Source organism: Rhinolophus sinicus, linkage group LG13, assembly GCF_036562045.2.
Source record: "Rhinolophus sinicus isolate RSC01 linkage group LG13, ASM3656204v1, whole genome shotgun sequence".
Taxonomy (NCBI): Eukaryota; Metazoa; Chordata; class Mammalia; order Chiroptera; family Rhinolophidae; genus Rhinolophus; species Rhinolophus sinicus.
In genome coordinates, this window is record NC_133762.1 from 46,598,480 (window position 1) to 46,616,455 (window position 17,976).

General features: G+C 41.3%; 2 protein-coding genes across 10 annotated transcripts in view; one reads left to right on the forward strand and one right to left on the reverse strand.

The window, feature by feature from the left end:
* PLCB4 (phospholipase C beta 4) overlaps positions 1 to 17,976 on the forward strand; it is a 398,844-nt gene that overhangs the window by 230,268 nt on the left and 150,600 nt on the right. For all 9 annotated transcript variants that reach the window (XM_074318158.1, XM_074318162.1, XM_074318160.1 and 6 more), the window contains one exon: positions 9,285 to 9,383. In XM_074318158.1, the coding sequence (XP_074174259.1) occupies positions 9,300 to 9,383 (84 nt within the window). In that variant the 5' untranslated portion in view covers positions 9,285 to 9,299. The remainder of the gene's footprint in view (positions 1 to 9,284; positions 9,384 to 17,976) is intronic.
* Positions 1,527 to 2,054, reverse strand: LOC109449011 (ribonuclease H). Its single transcript, XM_019734889.2, has one exon. It carries the CDS (start codon positions 2,052 to 2,054, stop codon positions 1,527 to 1,529), a length of 528 nt encoding a protein of 175 aa, XP_019590448.2.

The following is a 17,976-nucleotide window of genomic DNA, read 5'->3' on the forward strand; positions in this document are numbered from 1 at the left end:
CATATCAAATGTCTTACAGGCGTAAGGGAGGCCTAATTGATTTACATCAATACATTTTTCTCTCAGTAAAGGACCCTTGGTCAGATTTATAACTTGAGTCCAGTTGGGGAGGCACACTCCTATCAAACAAGAAGGTAAAGTTTGTTCAACGCAGGTCCCTTCAGTCAAGCAGAAATCCGAAGCATTCATTACAGTCTTGGCTAGGTAGATCCAGATGTTCTCATCACGTTGGAAGGAGATGGGTCTGGAGTCCGCTGGTGCCGTCCAAGTCAGAATCAGCAAGGCTAGGGCCGTCCAATTCCAAGACCACTGTTCCTTCCCGAAGAAACATTTGATTAGAGGGCAGAAGTTCAATTTTTTCTTGACCAGGAAGCATTACTGCTAAGGTATTACTTCCTGTGGCAACCACTTGGGCCTTAAGAGGAGCGGCAGTAGGGGTGGGCTTGACCCACACTCTTGTCTCTCCCTTTAGCTCAGAGGAGCCGAATCCTCCTGTTTTGGGTTGTTACAGGAGGAGGGGCATCTAACTGACGCCATTGCCCCTTCAGATAGGGGACTATAACTAACTGTGCAATGCGGTCTTGTGCATTGAGGGTGATGGCTTCAGATGTAACATGCAGTAATACTTGAATTTCACCAACATAATCTGCATCAATTATTCCAGCCATTATGTGCAGTCCTTTCACTGCCAGGCTGGATCGAGGTGCAATCCAGCTGAAATGACTGGTGGGAATCTCAGTCCCCAGTCCTGTGGGGATGGTGACAATCTGCCCAGGCGGTATATCAACTGCTTCCAGCGTCCTTAGATCATTGCTTGCTGACTCTAGAGTTCCCAAATATGGGGGTTGGCACGTTCATCTATGGCCCACCACTGTAAACTTTGTTCAGATGTTTTTCTGGTGGGCCATTAGGAGTTAACATACGGCCGAGGGGAGTAGTATCCCCTAGAGGTCTGTTGTTTAACTGTTGTAAGGCCATAGGTAAATTATCTTTCTAATGTTGATAAGAATTTTGTCCCAGTTTCCTTAATTTCTCTTTTAGTAAGCCATTCCTTCTCTCAATTAAGCCTGATGCTTGTGGATAATAAGAGATGTGATACAACCATTCTATTCCATGTTGGTGGCAAAATACCGGTATCTCCTTACCTTTAAAGTGGGATCCATTATCACTCCACACTTGAATTGGAATTCCATAATTTGCAAGTATTCTTTTGAGTGGCCCAAATAATTTGCAAGTATTCTTTTGAGTGGTCCGAGCAAAAGGAATGGCCACTAATACTCCAGAATAGGTGTCAATATAGGTGCAAATATATTGGCATCCTCTACTCTTTGGTAATGAGCCTATATAATCAATTTGTCAAATTTGAGCAGGCAGATTGCCTCTGGCCAAGTCCCCTGTTACAGTTTTTGGAGTGGACCATCATGGATCCTTTTGACATATTTCACATTGATTATTAACTTCCTTTAATACTGAGTGGGGAACATGAATTCCCGACTGCTGTGCCCACCTGTGCACAGCTTGTGGCCCTAGGTGTCCAGTTTGGTAATGGATCCATTTTGCCAGTGCAGCTTCCTGTGATCGTCTTGTGAGGCAGTGGCTATATTTGCCAGTTGGTCAGCAGGTCGATTGTGCTGACATTCAAGCGTATCCTTCTTAGTATGGGCGTCTACATGAAAAACAGATACGTTAGTTTTCTGTACAATTTCCCAGATTTCTTCCCGTACTGGCATTCCCCAAATTTCTCTTCTGTGGATCTCCCAATTATTGTTTTTCCATGTGGGCATCCAGGTGGCTAATCCATTCGCCACTGCCCAAGAATCAGTACAAATATGACATTGCCCTCCCTGTTCTTGCTTAAGGGCCTGGTGCACTGCCTGGAGCTCAGCTAATTGGCTGCTTCCATCTCGGCCCTCTGTCTCCAAAGTTACTTTGGAGTGAGGGTCATAGGCGACAGCTTTCCAATGCCGCTCCTGGCCAATATGTTTGGCCGATCCGTCTGTAAGCTGTGCATGGTGCTTTTCTGATCTGACGGAGATCCATAAGGGAGGCCCCATTTTACAGGAGATTGTAATATTGGTCCTGATACAAGTGGGGGCTTAACAAAGCCATCCGTTAATTCCTCTATTATTTCACGTAATTTAGCAACCCCTCCTTTCCCTGCTTTTGCTGTATTCTGGATATACTAGCTTCTTGTGCATGCCCTATTTTGTGGGATACTGGGTCACTATCAATCCAGGTCATAATAGGGATACGGGGCCTTAATAGGACATCATGTCCTATTGTGAGTTGTTCAGTTTCAGTTAATGCCCAGTACGCTACTAAGAGCTGCTGTTCAAAGGGGGTGTAAGACTGCCCGCCTCTGGAAGCTTTCGTGACCAGAAACCAAGAGGCACCCTTTTCCCCGATTGCATCTGCCATACGCTCCAGTTAGCGTATTGACCAGAGTCAGTTACGTGAAACTCAATTGATCCATCTTGTATGGGCCAAAGATCCAAAGCTGTTTGGATGGCCATTTTCACTTGTTTAAAAGCCTGAGTTTCTTCCCCCTCCCCCAATTCAAATTTATATTTCTTCCTAGTAACTTTGTATAATAGCTGTAAAATTATTCCCAGATGGGGGATGTGGGCTCGCCAGTAGCCAAATAGCCCTATAAATTTCTGAGCTTCCTGAAGTTTAGTCCTCGGGATGGGAAATATAAAATTTTCTGCCTCGCTTTTGGGAGGATTTCCCTATGTCCCTTGTTCCAGTTAATTCCCCAAAATTTCACTTGTTTGGCTGGCCTTTGAATCTTAGCTGGATTAACTTCCCAGCCTTTCTGTCTCATATGCCGAATTCAATCTTCTAGAATGACCTGTGTATGCTGTTCTGACTGGGTCTGTATTAAAATATTATCAATGTAATGCGTGATCTGCAGTCCTTCAGGCAAAGGAAACTCATCTAAATGTTCTGTAACAATCCGGTGACAGATCGTAGGGCTATGGAGATACCCCTGTGGGAGACGAGTGAGTGTGTATTGTCTCCCATTCCACGTAAAGGCAAACTGAGACCAAAACTTACTCTCAATTGGAATAGTAAACAATGCATTAGCCAAGTCAACAACAGCATACAAGTTGCCTGGAAATTTTTGGACACACGTTCAATTGAAGTAATAGTATCGGGTACAGCAGCATGTAAAGGCGGAGTGACTTTATTTACTCCCCTATAATCTACAGTCATGCGCCAGGACCCATCTGTCTTTTTTACTGGCCAGACTGGACTATTCCAAGGAGAGGTGGTGGGCACCAAGACTCCAGCTTTTACATAATCTTGTATTGTAGCCTCAATTTCTTGGTGTCCTCCAGAAATCTGATATTGTTTCAATGTCACAATTTTAATAGATTCAGATAATTCAACTGGAGTCATATGTAGGTGCCCCACCGTAACAGGCAGAATTTTGAAAGCCTCTACTGCAAATTGATATTTCCCATCTTCTAAATTTAGGGACATCCCTCTAAGAATGTCTATCCCAATTATGTATTCCTTAATGGGAACTATTACTACAGAATATTCTCTTTTGGGAAACTGCCCAATCTTCATGGTAAGAGTAACTTGTTTAGCTGTAATTTCAGCGCCCCCAATGCCAGTTATAGTCAAGGGGCGGCCTTTAAATTTCTGTGGATTCCCATAAACTAAAAAGGCTGCCACTCCGGTGTCAATTAAAGCTCTAGCTACAGTATGGGACCCATTTTTCCAATGAATAGTCAAATCAATATGTGGGCGAATGTCTTCTAACAATGTTAATTGACACCGGAGTTTGGCCTGATCCCTATGGGGCAGCCTGGAGAAAAGGGTTAAAATCAGGGTATAAACCCTGACGTGGAGGTGGCCGAGCACTAGATCCCATAAGCTCCGGTTCTTCTATCTCTCGCTCTCTGTTCCCCTTTCTGACGTCTGCCTTTCTTGCGTGCTTTACCTTTTCCTTATATAGCTTCCACATATCTGAAGTTGGAATCCCATCTATTTCCTCTCTTTTTGCTCCATTCTTTAACAAGGCCTGAAACATGTCTCTTCTAGAGAACTTGCTGGGATTTGGGGGTTGCCCTTTGGAAGGATGTGCGCTCTCTCTCCAATCCCCCATATCCCCTAACTGGGTCATCCTATCTAGGACCGCTCCCAGTGTATTCCCGGTTTCACTCAGGAGAAAAGTCATCATCAAGTTCCTGTAAGCAGGCGGAGTGGTGCACACCAACACATTACGATGAGGGACTCCCCCACGCGGGTCTCAAAGTATGCATCCGCCTCTCCAACCGTTATAGCAGTTTCCGTGCATTCTTCCTTTAATTTCATAATACCGTCTCGCAGCGTATACCATGGACGGTCACTAGAGGGTCATGAAGTGTCAGTGGGATATTGCTGGTTACAGCACTGTGCTGCAAGGGCTAACAAATTAGTCTGCCTGCCCTGATCTTGAACATGATAGTCCCTAAGAGCTGCCTGCACATGTGGGTTGGAGGTTACAGATATAAACTTCAAGCAATCAGTGAAATCAAACGTTATCCCTCTAGCCCCTGGATCCACTATTGGGATCATCCAGGTGATTAAGGCTTCACCTGGCCTTTGGGTGAATCTCGATAATGTTATTAATCTCTTGTTGGGTAAAATCTTCAATAGTTATTTTCCCTGCTACGTTGCCCGTAGCCATATCCCTTTCTTCCCTCGGGGCACAATAGGACGTGCACCAAACAGATGTTTTCCCTCATCTCCCCGTTAAGCCTCCTCCTCCAGTTCATCCCAATCCTCCTGATCACCATCTATATCATCCCAAATATCCCCATCCCTTGTATCGGGAGCCCAATCTGCCTTCGCAGAGGCTGTAACAGCATGCACCTTCTTAGATTTACCTTTCCTCTCCTTTTTTTATATTTATATTTTGCAACCCTAATAGCTGCAGTCTCAGCAATAGTCTGGTAATTTCCAGCCTGATCAGCCAAAATATAATTCTGACACTGTAACATGGACAAACGACTTTGTAAGTCACATTTTTTTTCCATTTCCAATTTTTCCTTAAGCAGGCTTTCCTTGTTTTCTCTTCATCTTTCGGTAGGCAGTTAGAATTGCCCAAACGCAGCAAGCAACTGACTTCTTTTCTGCAGTGCTGACAGCCTGCAGGCAGGTCAGCAGCTGCGGAGGCTCAGCATTAGCGACCCATGTATCCCAGTTTTCAGCGAGGCCAGAGCCCCGAGCCCAGTCCTGGGCCAGCTGAGAATACGGGAGTTCTTCCCAACCCAGCACAAGGGGCACGGGAGCCTCAGGGTCTCCTTTCCTCCCAAATGGCATGGTGGTTGCATATCCTGCTCACAGCGCCAAAATGTAGCAGCAAGGGGCTACGTTTTAAGTGGCCACAGAATTTGGGTGTCGAATACACATTCACCATGCACACTAAGACGGAGTTGAGGCAGCAAAACACTATTTATTAAGTGAGGCAGTAAGTAAGATAGACAGAATAAAGCAAAGTAAAACAAAGAGCAACAGTGAGTTCTCACCACCCAAAGAGTGTTTCCAAGGTGCTGGGGAACCGAGACAGCGTCTTGGCTTCAGGTGTGTCCGGCGAGCGTCCCTGTCGGAGAGTTCCGATTAGGGCTCCCCCAAGACACTAATTATATAGGGTTTTTTCCAATAGATTACCAGTCGGGAAAGAATGCTAGACCATAGCGGTTACAATCAGCAAGCATGGGGACAATGAATCACAAGTATCAGGGTAATTATCTAGGGTAGAAGGCAGGGGATATGATTCCGGCACTTTCACAATGTACATGAGGTGACTGTGGCCACAGGGCAACCTACGTGATCCTATTCGTGCGTTCCACTGGCGGGTCAGCTATTGTTCAACCAGGGGGGCTGGCGAGGCCTCCCAGAGTTTACTCCTGCTGACGGGGAGTCAATGTCTGGGTGCCACCCGGACAGAGGGTTCCCCTGACGCAACAAGTGGAAGGCACAGAGGGGCACCTAACTCACATTATATTTACTTTACAGTGTGTGTGTGTGCGTGTGTGTGTGTGTGTGTGTTTGTGTGTGTGTTTCTCAAACAGAAACTGAGAAATAGACATGGAAAGACACAGAGAAGACAAACTGAGAGGAACAGAGTGACAGAGATGGGAAGAGAGACCCAGTTACAGTTATTGTGGGAGAGACAGAAACATGGACCAACTAGGGAAAAGCACTTCCCCCTTCTCCCCCTCTGTATCCTGGCTTGTCTTCTTGGCTTTACATGGGAGGCCTTGGTGCTGATGAATGCAGGGCTGCTTCCCTCCTCAGCTGGCCTGGTTAGAATGCCCTTCATGCTTTCACCAGCTTTTTTCCTGGTCAGTAATGAGTAATGGAGTAATTCCTCCTCAAACAAACAGTGGCCATTGTGAGAAAGCTACTTTGAAACGTAACCTAGTGTAACCTAATGTATTCTTCGTCTGCTTTAAATTGTTTGGGACTAAAGAATAATACATTTACCTATCTGTATGTTTTCAACTTTTTTTCCTTTTTAAAATTTGCATTCTTTTTTATTTATACAATTGCACATAAATGTAAGACTATATTCCTATATTCTAAATATAGGAAATATAATAAAAACGTCCAGCACAGAGTTAACACTAAAGATACCCTGATTTTCAGCCCCAGTCCTTATTTCTACCCCAGAAATAAGCAGGGTCATAAAATTTGGAAGGTTCTTTCCAAACTTTTAAATAATTTATACACACATATATATACTTAGAGAAATACAAGGGGGTGGCTGGTTAGCTCAGTTGGTTAAAGCGTGGTGCTAGTAACACCAAGGTTGCTGGTTCGATCCCCACATGGGCCACTGTGAGCTGCGCCCTCCTTAAAAAACAAAACAAAACGAGAAATTCATATTTGTTTTGTGTGTATGTTTATTTACATAAATGGTATTACACTGGTCGTATCATCCTGTAACTGTGTTTAGGTAAATGGTATCAGAGTGTTCATGTTTTATATCATTCTGTAGTTTCCTGTTTTCATGTAATGGTATGTGTTAGAGACCTTTCACATTCAAGTTTACCTCACAAGGTGTGCCATGCTATGCTTATAATAGACTTTTCTCTTTAATCTGTTTAGTGGGTGAGTCACATTTTTTTGTTGTTGTTCAGTGTTGAAGCATCCCAAATTATACTCTCAGTAACTTTGTGGAAAATATTTGTTCATATTTTAGCCAGATTTTTTTCTCTGTGAGAATGAGCTGTAGAGTCAGTTAATTTGTTGTTGTTGTTGTTGCTGTGGTTTGTTGTTGGGCACCGTGGGGTATGGTTGTTAGGATCTGATAATGGGACTTGTGAAATGAGTTAGGTAGTAGCTTTACTTTTTTTTATGTCCTGAAAAAATGTGGGTACCCAGGATTGACCTTGAAGGTTTGGGAGAACTCCCCTGTAAAACTATATGTCTCTAATATTTTATTATTTTATCAATTGCTTCCTAGGTCACTGGTATATTTAAGAATTCTCATTTTCTTGAGCCAATTTTTTTTTTTTTTAACTTTGTAAAACATCTACTTTCGGTTGTCAGATAGTTTGGTTCAGGTTACACTACACATAGTTACAGTTTTCACCTTTTCCTGTTTGTAATTACACCCCCCTTTTCATCATGAATGTTGTGAGTTTATACTTCCCCTCATCTTCTTTCTTCCTCTCCTTAATCTTTCTCGCTCCCCAACACTTGTCCAATTTTTAGCTAATATGTGAATATTTATAAAAAATTAACTTTTACTTAATCATTGTTGTACTATTTTTTGGCTACGTGTCGTATGTCTAGATTTTGATGTATGATGCTCCCATATTTTATTTCTAAGAAGTTTATAATTGCTGCTTTGATATTCTGCTTAACTCAAGAATTATTTAGAAGTATGTATATGTGTTTATGTTTCTTTCCTATGTGTATAATTTTGTGCACTTTCTGTCATTAATTTATAAATTGGCCTAGTTGTGGTCAGTGAGCATGACAACTGTAATTTCTACCTTTTGAAAAACTCTGAGATTTCCTTTATAGCCTAATCATGATTAGATTTTAAGATTGTTATATGTGTATGGAGTAACTGGAGTGCAAAGATGGAATGAAGAAAAGAGATATAGATAGATATATAGATATAGATGGTTGTTAAACCTTCTGTTTCCATTTTCCAACTCTAAATTTTTCATTCATGCTTCCTGTGTCTTTTTGTGGTGCTTTCTGTAAGAATTCGTTGTCTCTACTTCATCTGAGTTCTCTTTATGATTGATATTTTTATGTTCATTAAAATTATTTGCATTTTAAAAAATTCTTTGAATTAAAAAAATTCTTTATAACTCTATTAAAAGTTTAATTTTAACAATCTTTTTTAAAAATTTCGTGAATCTGTAGTTATGTTTTAGGAACAGAATGCATTCTCTCCTCCCTCTGAGGATATTAGCCAGACTTAAGCCAAAAGCAGGTTCTATTTGTCCTGTTGACTGTTTCTTTGAGTGTAAGTTCTACTTATTCTGTTTGGTGTGTATCTCCCATGTTCTTGGCATTGCTGAAGTATTTGGTGAGCTATGGTTGGGTACTCACCTTTTCATTTAAAGTGTCCTGCTTGTAGCTATTGTACATACACCACGGTGCATGATGCTAAGGTGGATAAAAGGAATGCCCTGTTATTCCCAGATGCAGACAGCCACCCTCAACAATGCCCAGACTCTCTTTCAATATCATAATCTCAGTCTTTGCTGGAAAGTTGACTTCTGTTGTTCCCTGAGTGGTCCAGGTGAGGAGTGGGTGAGAAAGGGCTAAAGAAAGGACTAAGGGATTTAAAAAATCCTAGCTACCCACTCTTGATTCTGCAGTCCATCACTCTGTGGACTCCTTCTGCGCATACATTCATCTTCAGGCTTGTAATACTCTAGGCTTGTAAGCCACTCGTACTTTTTGCAGCAGGCATCTCTATATATAGGTTTAGGTGCATGGTTTCTTTCTTTTATCTGATGCCATCAGATTTATTATTACTATTATTATGATTATTATTTTATATGATTTGAAGAGGGAGGGGGAGCTTCCCAAATGATCACCTGTAGCATTCCTTAATGATATTATTTCTCCAGGTTTAGAGACAAGGAAAAGGGAAGTTGAGGTCAGATGAAGAGAAGAAGAAACAAACAATTTATGGACTTATTCTATGTGTGTGAAGAAAAGCGTTTGCAAACACATAAATAGAAAGTGATTAACCTTTGATCTTCAGTTGTTTTTAGATTTTTGTATACTAATGAGATATTCTTTTTCATTTTTAGGTCTTGAATATAATCATGGCTAAACCTTATGAATTTAACTGGCAGAAGGAAGTTCCTTCCTTTTTGCAAGAAGGGGCAATTTTTGACAGATACGAAGAGGTAAAGAAGTATTATTCATCTTTTCGCTCAAAACATTCTTATAATTATTTCATTTTAATTACAGGATTGAGTAAATAGTCTTTGACAGAAGTAGGAACATCTTTGAGATTTATAGGTTGGAATTGTTGGAAAGAGGCAAGTTATAAGATATCATAATAATGATAATGATACTGTAATTTATTGAACACTTACCACGTGCCAGATATAATGACACCGATACTATAAATTATTGAGTGCTCACCGTGTGCCAGACAATCTTCTAAAGCATTTTATGTAATTGTGTAATTCCTCACAGTAACCTTATAAGGTTGTTGCTACTATTATCTTCATTTTACAGATGGGTTTCATGTAGCAACATTTTTTGCTTAATAAAGTGCTTTTGGCAGGCTTTCTACATAAAACTTTCTGTTTGTTACAAATGTAACAGTGATTTGACTTTGTGCTAGTCATTTGCTTTGCTTATTTCATTTATACAGAACATTTTGACCTAAGTTTTGCATGACTCTGCTCTGTCATTTATCGTTTGTGCCCTTGCAAGGTGGCAGTGGCTCCAGACGTTCCATAGAGCAGGGGCTTGGGGCTTACCATCTGTTCAGAAGGTTTAAGTAGGTAGGGTGAAGCCTCAATAGCATTGTAAATGCCTTGTTTTTGTTAGATTGCACTTAAATTTGTGGTGAATTGGAGAAGAGTGTGTGATGAAACTATTGCCACTAAGGAAAAGTGAAATGTAAAACTTGTCATTACTTCGTTTAGAGTCAAAGTTGGTTCCTTTCAGAATCAGTTGAATGTATGTAGTGGCTAATTGAATGTATGTGGTGGTCCTCCCAGATGTTCAGATTGTCAGGCCTTTTCATGAGGTCTGTGGGCTGAAGTGACTCAGTATTTGTTGACTGGTTTTTCTAAAACGTGTATTATAATGCTCTCTAGATTTATACCATAGTTGCTTTGTAAGCAAACAAAATTGAGAAAGGCAAAGGATGAGCCCTAACGCAGTCACTATTCCTTGTATTGAATTAAAGCACTGAAGTGACAGCTAATTTATATGACTGAAACTTTACTGCTTCCCAGAAAGGACAACTGCTATAAGAAGAAATAGAAAATATTTCTGTTTCTGGAGGCAACCAATGTTAGTTAATTCTTTGGCAGTTTTCTTTTAGTTTTGTTTTTTTGTTTTGTTTTGTTTTCTATTTGTTTTTCTTTTTTCCCCATAGTTGTGATCATAATCTTTTGAAAATATAAATCAGAACTTATTCTTCCTCTATTTAAAATGCTTCCATGACTCCCTATTGTAGGATAAAGGAAACTGGTCAGAATGAGATCCTTTCATAATCTGGCTCAGGCTGATTTCTGCAACCTCTTTTCCCACCAGCTTCCTGCACACACTCTCTGCTTCAGCCATAAAAATCCACTTACAATTCCCTCAATAAGCTATTCTGTTCCATACATGTTTTGTGCATGCTGCTGCCCCTGAAATACACCTGTTCCTCCTTGTTTGACTGGTGAACTTCTCTTCGTCCTTCAGAACTCAGATGAGAAACTCCACCATTTTGATATCTTCCTTGACTCATTCAATAAGAATCGATAACTTATTTGTGCCACTACCTTCCCTTGCACATATTACTCTGCATTCACATTTTATTTAATGTTTTTTCTCTCTCCTAGTATATTCTTGAGTCTCTTGAGGTTGAGAACTATATTTTACTTAATTTTCTCTGTTCAGGGACTAACGGTGCCAAACTCACTGTAGATGTCTAGTATCAAAAGGGATTTTGGATAGAATTGATTCTAATTCAGTCTGTTTTTGTTGTTTGTTTGTTCATTTTCTTGATAACTGAAATGGTGAGAAGACATGATAATCCTTGACATCCATGTGGGGATATGTACTTCAACAGATACAAAATATTAGGGTAAACCATATGACGTTTTCATCTTTTAAATTTAAAATTATCAATATAAACAATTTGATATAGTTCAAGCCTAATACAAAGTAAGTTTATTGGTAGTTGACTACTTTTATCTACTTTATACAACTTAGCAAAGGCCTCAGACTAGCTTGGACACGTTTCCAAGTCTTTCTCCCAGTTAAGCCAGGTCTAGGTTTGGCACCAGCGTCACCAAGATGATGGCCATTGCTCACTGTTATAAGCTAATGAGACACATCACTCCCTAAATCTACTAGAGTGTCCCAAAAGATTTGTGGTTTTCTAAGGCAGTTTCCCAGGCTCTGGAAATCTATAGAATCAGTAAAAAATGCTACATGGCTTCTAGTTCCTCAGAGAAGGTCTTTTTAAAGAGATTAAATGTAGTCACTGGCTGAGTATCTCTACTACTGTCATATAAGCAAAAACTTATTAGAGAAAAAAGTGCTTTTTGATAAAGTGAAATGTGATTTGATGAACTAGAAGTCCATCATCACTGAATTATTTTTATTTCTCATGATGATTTTATTAATCATCACAGCTCACTCACATTTAGAAAACACTGATTGCTTAGACTTCTAAAGGTATTTGCTTTTCTTCCAGGTTCTTCTACAGATGAGGTCATGTTAGGAGGAAACAAATCTTGAGCAAGTATTAAATACAATATAGCTAAGCTTTCAACTTTCTTAAGTGCTGTTTCACTAGGGTTTGAAGCAAAAAAGAAAAAAGAAATGAACTTCATAAAGCGAATACTCGTATGTCTCTTTATAACACCGTATAAAACCAGAAAGCCAAATCGTATTTCAAGCTGGACTGTCCCAGTTTTTCTTATTTCCCAATCCTATATAATTCTGCCCTTTGGAGCCACAGCCATTAAAATATTCAAGGCAACAAAATATAAGCAGAAAAGGTTCGTTTCTACAATTTGTGCATGAGCAGCAGTCAGAAATGACAGCTGACAGTAAGTGGGAGGAACTGGAATTAGAGGAAACACAACCTGAGCATCCCAAAAGCATCATAGAAAAGAGACCATTATTTATAAATGGGGTATAAATGCCTTCAGCATCATATGACAACTATCTCCATGGCCTGAAGGATCAGGTAAACATTCAATTATGTTCCATGGGTTGTTTTAAAGAAGACAGGAAAGTGTTTTAAGCAGTGGGTGAGCACTCACTAGGTCAGGAAAAAAAAGTGTTTGCTGGCCATTGTTTCTAAAACTATATATTATCTTGTCAGTAAATGTGATCAGTGCAACTGCATTTAAGCATGATTTTATTCTGCATTGCTGAGGGATTTCTTTTGAAGTAGCCCAAAATTTCAGAAGCTGCCTAACGTAACAGCCTGCACTGTAGCCTCTGTATTCCCATGCCACTGCTAAATCTGTTTTTTAATCTAACTTTATTTGACTTAGAAATTACTTGAATGCAAACTATATTTTGTTTCCAAGCGATGCTTGTTATTAAATCTTTAAAAATAGAGATTTTTTCTGTTGCAGAGGAGAGAAACAGCAGTGCTTTTTAAAGCACATACAACCCAAATGTCTCTAACTCAGCCGTTCCTCTCATGTCCATATTGAAGGGCTGAAGACCCCATCCCCTGACTCCTCGAGGCCCTCCCCCGTCTTTCCTAGGATTCCTAGGTGCTTACACTTCTTGGTGAATATGCCTATTATCAAGGCCTTTTTACTTCTCGGTCCTCAGTTCTAGCTTGTTCCTTTTCCAAAACCCATTATATTGTCAAATCCCCAAAACAAGGACATTATGTGAAGTAGACTTCTACTAACGACTGAGTGATAGCACAGGAGAATGCGGCACACAACAGGACACGCTTTCAGATTAAACATCAGAGATCACGCCGAATGAATTTCATTGGTCAGCCTGGCCAAGGGGTGTTTCTCATTGTCCTCTCGTTTGCCCCCCTCTCCCACCAAGATGCACGTTACTGTTTCTTTTTTTTTAATCTCTCCGTCAGAGGCCTTTTCCAATTTACCCTTTTCCTCTTTTCCATAGGCCACTTTTCCAAATTAAAGAAAAAAAAAAAAAAAAATCCCCATCTCACGCCAAAAGAGAAAAATGGTAAATTCTAATCCCTTCTCATCCTGGGCCGCTTGCCTTCCTTTTCACCTCAAACTCTCCCATCCAGACTCTCCCATCCGGACTCTCTCAAGACCTTCCCTTTTTGCATAACTTTGAAGGGCAACGTAGGTCCTTAAAATAAACTACATTTAAAAAGATCTTTATCCTTAAGAAGAATGCTGCTTTCCTTCTATAGAAAAACAGTCACCTACAGAACTGTGCAATGATGGACATGCTCTATATCTGCGCTCCCCATTACCATGGGTGGCTGGTCGCACTTGAAAGGTGGCTGGCAGAACTGAGGAACTGAGTTCTTAATTTTGTTTAATTTTAATTAGGACTTACATAGCTACCTGTGGGTGATGGCTATCTTATTGGACAGCACAATCAGCTCAAACTACATTATAACCAGATTTTAAAATACCATCTGTCGTGCGGGGGACCCTGCTCGCTGTGCCATTTGTCGTGCGGGGCGGCCTGCAGGGTCTCTGCTCCCACTCCCCACACAAGAACGCAAGATATGGTGAGGCCAAAAAGGAACACCCACGGAGCCATAGGTACGGGAGTCATACCACTATATTCTCTCTGGCGGCACTGTACTCTCACTGGAGGCTGGATCCACACTGTCCGCAAACCGCCATCCACACTTGCCAGCCCAGCTGCCATCTTCTTGCTAGCCCCCATTCTTCCTCTCTCTGCTAGCGTAGCCACAGCAGTTATATTAGTGGCCAATGGCTCACTGGTTACAGCTGACGGCCAACTAGCCACAGCTGATGGCCATCCCATCACAGTTGATGGCCATTTACTACCTGAGCCAACACCTTTCTATGTGAGGCCGAGAGCCTAGAAACTGCTTTCTGGGGCTCTGTCCCCACACCATCCTTCTTTCCCAACAAAAAAGAAGCAGTTTTTAGTTCACTTAGTTGGAATCTACAATATCATCAGTCATGTCTTCATAGTGGCAGCTGGAGTAGAGATTTAAATGTTTTATAAATGACTCATTTCAGTACCAATTGGCCTCCCTACATCACAGATCTCAGCTTGGGCCACCCCTTTTTCTCACCCATGGGACTTATTGCATCTGAAACAAGCTGCCCAGATGGAGTGTCTTTTTCTGGTAAAGCCTTGGTCTTTAGCCCCTCCCACCTCCCTCCTCCAACCCCCTCCCCTACACACATAAATAGAGCCAGTTGGTGCTTACAACTGCCACCAAGAAAACAGAAACAATTATGGCAATTGTCAAACCCAGAGAAATACCAAAGTGCAGGATCAACCTAAAGTTGGGCCGAGTGGGACAGGCCAAATATGGCCCCTTTCCAAGGCGTTGCTGAAATCAAAGTGTGGGCCACACAGTGAAGCTCCAAAAGACCTAAGCAGCCTACACACCCCATGCTGCTCATCAGTGAAGCGAAGAAGTTTCCAAATATAATTCCCCAAACACTAAAAGCACAACCCTTGTAGAAAGTATTTAGACTTAAAAATTCATTTAACTCCTCAGTGAGGACACCAGCAGAAGTTAGTTCTAAGAACATTGGAGGAAGAGAGTTTTCGTATAGTCCGGAAAGGAGAACTGAAACAAGTTTTATCAGTTAGATACAAAACTGACTGTTGCTCTGTAGGGCCATGAAACTGACCTCTGTGGTTATCTTTCCTACCAGACACAAATCACAAGCATTGCTATAGAACAAAACCAGCTGTAACTTATCTAACTAACTTCAGAGAATCTGGGCCCTACACAAGAGTAAGTCAAACAAAGTCATAGTCTACAGAAATAAGTCATTCTTCGGTGGGTCTCTAGATAATGGTCTTGTATAATGCTGAAAGGCTAGGTAGCCATCTTTCATCTTGTTCCCAAGTTTTGGGTCCTTTAAACTGAATTGTATGTACCTACGGGATCAGGATATTGAGCTCAAGAGTAGAAAGTGGAATTGTGGCATTTTACTTGTATTTACAGTGAAGGATACTTACAAAGTCATCATAATGATGATGATACTTGTCTTTCAGCTTTTAGAATCAACCTAAAGGTAGGCAAAATATGTAATTATTATTGACAGGAGAATGAAAAAGGTATTAACTATGTGAAAGGTAAGAGGGCAGACAGATGTTGGAAAGCACAAGGAGTTAAGGAAATGGAAGAGACTAGAGGATTAATAGTCTCCGTGGGAGGTAATGTTGATAATTAGTTGATGGTGCATAACATAGAGACTTACGTCTATTATTTAAAGTGTAAAAGGTGCCAATTACAAAAGCAAAAATAATATAATTCCAAATTTGGAGTAAGGGGAGCCGGAGAAAAAGTAGGAAAGTGAGTTAAACAGAGTTCGATTTCTGAGTGTTTATTCTACGGGACCTATTACTACATATGCCTGGTGATTATTGGTTCAGTTCTTGGCTGCTTTGCCACAAGTCGCACTCTCTTCAGGCTCCAGTCCCTTTTAGAATCAGACATTTAAAGTAAAAGAAAAAATTTGCTGGTATCACTTTATTATACACCAAATTAAGTCCAAATGTTTCAGTTTGAAACTGCAGGCCCTCAGCATGTGGCCCCAGATGCCCTGCCACCCTCACCCCTGCACTTTCCCCCACAGTCAAGTTGTGATGAGGAAGGGGGGTGTTGGGCACCCCGTGGTGTGATGAGCCTGGTAGGACAATGGGTCCAGGGGACTGACCTGGGTTGCCTCAGAGAGCAGGCCAATCAATCAGCCAACCAAAGCACAGTTAAGATGAGGGCTAGTCCATGGCTTGTGTAAGTCATGCATGTGGAATGGAGGGAAGCGGCTTGTCCAGCTGGGACAGAGGGAGATTGGTGGAGGGTGGCAGCTGAAGCTGTAGAGATGGGCAGTGTCAACACCTTAAATGGCTTTACTTTCCAGCCCCAGGCATTGGCATGAGATCCTGAAAGTGACAGGAAGTCTTAGCAGGGACGGATGAGGTCTGAATGATGACTGGAAAGCGGGTATGGCTGGGTTCATTGTGTGAATAGTCTGGGAGGGAAAAGCTGGATTGAAGGACCCAGTAGACAGTCAGACATGTGCGAGATAAGGGAAGCGGTTGAGTATGAAAATCCATTAGAAGATTTTCTAACCAGGTGGATGTAGAAGGTGAGAGAGGGAATAAGACGTGTAAAATGAAGTTGAGATTTCTGGCACAGGAAGCTGGGCAAACTCTGATTCACACAAAAAGAACGCCAGAGAAGAAATACATATATGGATGCACTTACGTTGTTCCTCTTCCTGAGATAAACGGTATTTATCGTCATATCTTCTGTAGTAGTTAAGAAACATTTTGCATATAATAGAAATCACATAAGTTTTAGTTAAAAATAAATTGAACAAAAAGGGAATTGAAAATCATACTAAACTCTGCAAAAGCAGGAACAAATGGATGCATTTTCCTCCTTTCTCAGACCTCCACTCCCAGGGCCACTGCTGGCATCCTGGTTGGAGTCACATCGTGTGTGGACTCATGGTAAGAAGAGAAGTCTTAGAAGTGGGCAGATGCCTCATCATGTAGAGCAGCAGGTCTCAAAGTGTGGTCCCCAAACCAGCATCATCAGCATCACTTGGAACCTTATTAAAAATGCAAATTCTTGGGCCCATCTCACAGATGAATCCGAAACTCTGTGAATGCGCCCAGCAATATGTGGTTTAATAAGCCCTTCAAAGGATTCCAGTACGAGAATCAGTGGTGTAGAATCAGGACAAGGAGTTTGGATTTTTCTTTCTGATTGTTAAGGGAAACCATTTCCACAGGGACTGACATGATCCGATTTACATTGGGAGACACTTTGGTAGCTGTGTGGAGCATGGTTTGTAGGGGGTGGGGTAACATGCATGAAGCAGATATGAGAGTGTGGTTGGAGACACCAGGAATTGAATTTAAGGAAGGTGAACTGGAGTTGTAGTTATTGGTTATATCTCTGTAGGCCATTTCCTTAACATCTTTGTGCTAGAAAAGAGGAGATGGTAAGACAGATGAGTCTGAAGAGTATATTTTTCACCTAAGGATTGTGTGATTCTATGGCCACCTGCCTTCAGTTACCTTTCTTGCCATCATAGCCATGTGACTTCTTCCTCACATGATAAGAAAGCTATGACCAGGCACCTGGGCACTTCATTGGTTTGAACACTGAAATCCAAAGCTGCAAGGTTACAAAAATCCATCAGCCAGGATTTTGCAAAAACACTCAGTCATGTTCCTTCCTCTAGTCTAGACAAACCTTTAAAACAGCAGTGCTGATAATGTTATCTATTCTCTCAAACCCTCAAAGCTTAGAGTTCATTGTCATCCAAGCATAAGGCATTTAAGAAAAGGTCTATATGATTTGGAAAGTTCCGGAAAGTAAGTTGACTTGAAGACAAAAGACTCTGGTTTGAGCTTTGACCCTGACATTTACAAGTTATGTCCTTGAGCAAGTCCTTTTACCTGTCTGAGAGAGCTTCCATCTCGCCTCAAATGAGGACACTATACCTGTGCCAGAGGCTCCTGGTAGGTGTGTACGAGGTGCCCAGTGTGTGTGGATACCTCTTCAGAGCAAAGACTCCACCATAGTTGAGACCATGTCTGTTCTATAAACTGTTCAGCCAATACTTCAAT

Excerpts from the sequence above, each read along its gene's own strand:
- LOC109449011 (XM_019734889.2), bottom strand. The coding sequence starts at position 2,054 with ATGGGGCCTCCCTTATGGATCTCCGTCAGATCAGAAAAGCACCATGCA.